Source organism: Dermacentor silvarum, chromosome 3, assembly GCF_013339745.2.
Source record: "Dermacentor silvarum isolate Dsil-2018 chromosome 3, BIME_Dsil_1.4, whole genome shotgun sequence".
Taxonomy (NCBI): Eukaryota; Metazoa; Arthropoda; class Arachnida; order Ixodida; family Ixodidae; genus Dermacentor; species Dermacentor silvarum.
The window spans coordinates 61,209,521-61,214,520 of NC_051156.1; the positions used below are offsets into that span (position 1 = coordinate 61,209,521).

At 44.4% G+C, this 5,000-nt stretch overlaps 1 protein-coding gene across 1 annotated transcript in view; it reads left to right on the forward strand.

Annotated features, from left to right (window-relative positions):
- The window catches only part of LOC119444417 (sulfotransferase ssu-1), a 13,959-nt gene that overhangs the window by 8,450 nt on the left and 509 nt on the right, over positions 1 to 5,000 (forward strand). Inside the window, exon 4 of the mRNA XM_049664584.1 lies at positions 868 to 1,071. Within this exon, the coding sequence (XP_049520541.1) occupies positions 868 to 1,071 (204 nt within the window). The remainder of the gene's footprint in view (positions 1 to 867; positions 1,072 to 5,000) is intronic.

A 5,000-nucleotide genomic window follows, 5' to 3' on the forward strand; every position in this document is an offset into this window, starting at 1 on the left:
TAGACGGGAACATTCACATCGTAACTTTTCTACGACGACCCTTGCAGCTATGTATACGTATTCAGTGTGTATACGTAGAAACGCGAAAGAAGGTTTATATTAACGCGATAGCGTTAAGGGCCCCGTGTCGCAGAAAATCCGGTGCCGGTGTCGGTGCCGGCGTAAGTGCCGGCGTCTGTGGTGGAGAAAAATCATCCCGAACCACCCCGACCGCGCAGGCCTTCCGCGTGGTGTAAGGTGTCAGTGAACAAAAATTTATTTTCTCACAGTGAAATATGTCATAAAAATTGTAAAGTACGACTTAACCACAACCTACAGACATGGTGGCGTCGGAATGCAATTTGAATGTACGAGAAAACATAATTCTGTTACGAGGAAACTCAAACACAAACCTCCTTTCCAGCATTTATGCCACACCAACAGCGGTGCGCTCGGGTAGGTTACTTGCGAAAATCTTATCCAGATGGCACTCGCATCCTCGGCAGGTCAAATTGGGACACGCGTGCGCGTCGGCGCAATAGCAAACAATTAATAACATAATAATAAAAGGTCCTGGGTCTTCAGATTTTAATATAAGGTGACTTATCTTGCCCCTGAAAAAACGTCTTCCCAGCAATGCATTTCTGTTTAAATGTGAAGCCAACTGTAAGGGGATTGGTGTAAGCTTGGTCTTTGTAAGCTGACTTTCCCGCGTTTAATGTTGCAGTGAAGCCTACTCATAAAGAAAAATGCAATGCGAACGGGGCCCGATAACGCTATCGCGTTCCACTCTTAAAGGCGAAGCTTAAGCGCCCTCCAATGTTTTTTATTTGCATGAAGTGTTTAAGTTTTGCTAAGATCCCATGCCACTTTTGCTTATTTCTGCAGGTACGAAGACCTGAAGCAGGATACCAAGTCCTGGGTTCTAGCGGTGGCCGACTTTCTCGGAGCCGAGTACGGAAAAGCGCTCCGCTCTGACCCTGATGTCCTGGCCAAGGTGCTGCAAGCCGCAAGCCTGGCAGACGTCCGCCGGCTAGCCCGGCTCGAGCGAGAGTACCAGGCTGAGCTCATGGCCTATACACCCAGGCACAGGTGATGATATGCAGTCTAGCTAGCATGGGGCATATGAATCTCCGTACAGACCTGAAGGGACACCTAATTGGTTTCGACGGATAGAGGAATTTTTAAGAAGGTTATAATTTCGCGTCCAAATTCTAGCACCATTCGTCATGTATTTGAAAATACTTTCGCGTATTCAGGCTGTTGTGACAGACAGTTGATTCAGCGCATGTGCTTGTGCGCTTGCTTGTACCTGTCGCTCGTAGCGCTTAAACAATCCCAAGCACGTCTTACGAACAAATACGAACCTCAATGTTCGTCAAGTTCCCTAAACTCGCTAAATTAAGTCTTTCGTTCTTTTGAAATACAACGCTTTTGTACTTTAACCATAAAAGAAATTCACCGTCCAAGCACTCCGTACACATGGTTAACCAGCGAAGCTGAAACGTGCGGCCCCGGTGTTTATCACTGGGTTAATTCCTACGGTTGGTTACAGTATTTCTCAATTATGAGGTTACACACACGTTCGGCTGCGTCCGCCGTTGTTTGCGTTTGATGTCTCGAGTTTGCTCGGAAGCGTGGTTAGCAGCATTTGCCCGCCATTTCCGCTTGCGATTCTTCGAAACGAAATTGCTTCAAAATTAAATCTGCCCGTCAAGTAAGACAATGAATCAACGAGCCCGCTGCGGAAGAAGACGACGACGCTCGAGCCAATGCTGATGGTGATAGTTTTCTGTGGACAGGCGACAAACACACGCTTTTTCGTTTGGCCTAGCCATATAAAGCTTCGCTTTAATTATCTATGCCTCAGCAGACACATTCAAAATCAATTACATCTAAGCGGCGTCGCCCGCCGCATAATATTCTTGCCTTTTCTCAGTTTCGAAGCTTTCTGTGACGGCAAGAGTGTATTTGTTTTCTTCTTTTTGTTTTTTGGCGTTGGAGGAGGGTAATTTACTAATACAGCTCCTAGTGTCGCAGGAGCTCAACAGCTGAAGTCTGATGAAGTTCGGCACTTGCTTAGACTGACTATATGAATTTATTTTTCAATGTTGCATTCCCCATTGTACATAGGGCGGATTCAAAAGCCTCTGCATGTCGTTTCATCATTTCATGAATACCGGCAAGGCAAGAAGGAAAGTGCTCTGACACGGAAACTGCGAACCGGCAAACGAATAACGTTATTAAGTTTTTGCGGAGCCACTTCCAGTGAGAAGGCTGGAAGATTGCGCGCGATTATCTTATTTGGCTTTGTAATTGCTTCCACGGAAACAGGGCGTTCAGAGCAAACTTCTGCGTTTCAAAGGTTGCTCATTCGTCCATTTCTTTGCTCATTTCTCGCTTTTTGTGTGCGTTTGTGTGTAGGTTACCAGGTGCAGTAACGGAGTAATATGTAACGAGTAATGAAGAAATGCGCATTTTACTTTTCTGGAACCGGAGTTACGAGCAGAGGCGTTTTTTTCTAATCTTTCTTGGCTTAGCACTGTGATAGTTACTGGATATTAACACACATAATCTCGGGATACCGGACCAATTACGGTCGAATTCTCGACACAGGTTAGACACGGCACACTTGCTAATAAGAGCGAGGTCCTCCGGAAGCATGTCAATTAGCAGCTCCAAAATTACTTAAAGCGTGTCTGGAATGCCGTCACGCACTGTCGACACTGGCTCTGCGCAAGTTCTAGTAGACTTCTTTCACAGTCTTCTTTTATAGCGATGGCTCTTGAAGCTTTGCCTCTGGTTCTTCTCGCTAAAATACATTGAAAAGGAGGAATTGTCCTGTACAACATCCGCAAAAACGATATTGATAAAGTTCGCAGCATATAAAAGTCAGTCATAATCTACCTATTGTAGACACAAGACCTAACATTCGTTACCTTACTTTTTGGGAAGGAATTATTGAAAAGTAGGTGCCGAATTCGCATAGCGTTTCAGTCGTAATTGGCCTTGCGATTGTCCGGCCACCTTCGTTGATAATATGTTCAACATCGCCACAGGCTGAAATCTGTGTTTTTTGGGAACATGGGCAATCTCATGTGCAATCGCGAGGAGTTTTACCACTGCACCCGCTTTTGACATAGAGATGGCAACGCAGTTTACGCTGCGGCAGATTGAGTGGAAGCATGTGCTTGATCATTTCCTTTGACAATGCAGTAACTTGGTAGCCATTGAAAAACGATGTCGTGTCCTTTCTCAACTGTCCGATGGCTAATTTCTCTTATCTCCTTGACAAGTTGTCCGTAGCATCTATGACGGAATGTAAGGAGTAAGCTCTGTAGGGGGGGCTGCCTTGAAATTTGAATAAAATGAATCAGTGCTTTATTCGTCCCAGTGAATTCGCGAATGAAGCTCAGACAAAAAAAAACACAAAAAAATCTCGAGGACATCTGAGGTCCACAAAACAAATACAGGCATCCATTAGACAGGGGCGGCACGCAGACAGAATTTATGCCAGCAGGCAATGGCGAAATAACATTTTAATAGGACACAAGATGTGGTATAAAATATTTCAGAAGATAGACCTGCTGCATGACAAGTAATTTCGGCTATTTTTCGTACTTCACCGCAGTGCGCAAACGGAACTCAATGCGCAGCATTTTCAAGAAATGACATTTCAGAAGGCAGCCCAAATTTCAGCAACTTTCCGTTAGTAACGTCGAGGGGGTGCGTCCTTTTATTAGCATGCGTGTTTTGGTCACTCCTGATTAAAACGCTGCTATAACGCAGCAGGAAAGTCACGAATCAGTGCCGTAAATATGCAAGATTTTGAAGGAGGTATCCTCTCCACGTCGCTAACTGAAAGTTGTTGAAATTTGGTCTGCCTTTTGTAATCTCATTTTTTTTTATTCTGCCCATTCGGTTATGCTGGCGCAATAGGGTGAAGTTCGACTGATGGCCACAGCATCAATGTCGAAAGTTTTCTGGGTATGAGGATGTTTCTTAGTCGATGAATTGAAGTACTGCACGCAGATCTGCAAGTTTGGTGGCTGTCGTCGGTGTCAAAATTCCAAGCTCAATGTATTTAACCCGAACGAACACTGTAGCTGCTCAACTAAAGCGCAAGACTATAATCCATCGTTGGAAACATACAAGCCGTCACTGTGGTATTCCTGCAGTACCAATCGAAACATTGCTACGCATCTGCATACGTGATGAACACGCCGAGTTCAAGGCGAACCGCTGTCGAAACGTGTGAGACTAGACGAATAATAGAGCAGGCATAAAACATAACCGATATTTATCAACACAGAAATAGTCAACGCAATAAACACAATTGGAAACGTTCATATCAGTGCAGACATTAATGTTTCGCACAACGGATATTTCACGTGTGGTATCCACATAATCAGTTGGTCAACATCGGTACCATATTTATTTATATCTCTCACCCTTTCCGCTTCCCAGGGCCGCGTCAACCGCACGACTGGTGAAGTTCTTGCTGCCCGCTGATTCAAGCCAGCGATAATATGTTGACATTATTTAGGTTCATTGTCAGGAGTGGTCGGGCTGCTAAGTAAGGCTTTAAATGCTAAGTAGTCAAGTGTTCAGCGATTCTAAATGTAGAATTTTCCTGCTCGTGTTACAATGAAACTTCTCTCGCTACAACATATATCCACCGTTAATCGCGTCAGAACAGCGGCTACTTGTAAAAAAAGATCATAACTGTCGCTTTACACGATAAAACTCAAGCCTGCCGGGTCAGTCATGCCATCCACTCGTCGTCAGATGAACCGCTATTGAAAGCAGCACACGCTTAAACGATAGCCTTATTAAGATGGCACACTTTCACATTTCAAGCCAAGAGCCATGTTGGTATTCGGTGATTATTCGGGGATTTTATTGTAGGCCATTCTAAAAGGGCTATATTGATCAAAGTAAAATAAATTTCCCCAAACACTTCACATATATGTGCGGATCCAAGTATCATGTTAAACATCTTATAACAGAAAACCCGGCTC